Here is a 707-nt window from a genome sequence, read left to right on the forward strand (position 1 = left end):
TCCCCCTCCTGCCCGGTTGTCCTCCCGCTGCCCCCTTCCCGGCGGGGAGCGGTGGGAATCCCTGTGTGCTCGTGTACTGGCCAGTGCTTGCGTTGGGTGACAGCGGGTAGGGGCGCGTAACTGCTGGGGGCGAGAGTGCTCGGGGGCGATGGGGAGGAGCCCCCCATTCCCAAGCCCTCCCCTCCTGAGCTGGCTTACCCCCTCGCTCGCTCTCTGTCGCCCAGCGGGAGGTGGGTGGCGGGGAGGGTGTCGGAAAGCCCGGCCTCGTCTCACGCCCGTGCTGCTGCTTCCAGCTGGATGTTGTTATCGCAGACCTGGATGGCGGGACAGTGAACGTCCCCGAGTACGTACACATCTCCCTGCTCCCGGAGCCGCTGCTCCAGCAGACCCGGGAAGCCCTCTCCATGGTAAGTGCCGCAGCCTTTCCCCCGTCCCCAGGTTGCGAACACCTCGGGAACGATAGGCATTTCCAAGGGGAGCTGGGAACGGAGCAGCAGGGACTCCTCTGAGAGTGGGAGTCTGTATCTCGGGTCCTGCTGACCGTGTCCCAGCAGACCTTTCCTCATCCTGGTGGCCCCTGGTGCGTGGCAGTGCTGGGGTGGGGGGGTTCCTCTGCCAAAGGTTTCTGGGAATCGGGCGGCTGGCTCCCGGCCTGCGGGCAGGAAGCAGCTGCGGCCCCGAAGCATTTCTGGCCGCTCGCGCGTTCC

General features: G+C 67.0%; 1 protein-coding gene across 1 annotated transcript in view; it reads left to right on the top strand.

The window, feature by feature from the left end:
• Window positions 1-707, top strand: part of LOC104127481 (myotubularin-related protein 5-like) — a gene marked incomplete at its 3' end in the record, with an annotated part of 66,798 nt that overhangs the window by 41,771 nt on the left and 24,320 nt on the right. Inside the window, 1 exon segment of the mRNA XM_035895677.1 lies at window positions 294-493. Coding sequence (XP_035751570.1) covers window positions 294-493 — 200 coding nt within the window.

This window comes from Egretta garzetta, unplaced genomic scaffold, assembly GCF_000687185.1.
Source record: "Egretta garzetta isolate BGI_Z169 unplaced genomic scaffold, ASM68718v1 scaffold986, whole genome shotgun sequence".
Lineage (NCBI taxonomy): Eukaryota > Metazoa > Chordata > Aves > Pelecaniformes > Ardeidae > Egretta > Egretta garzetta.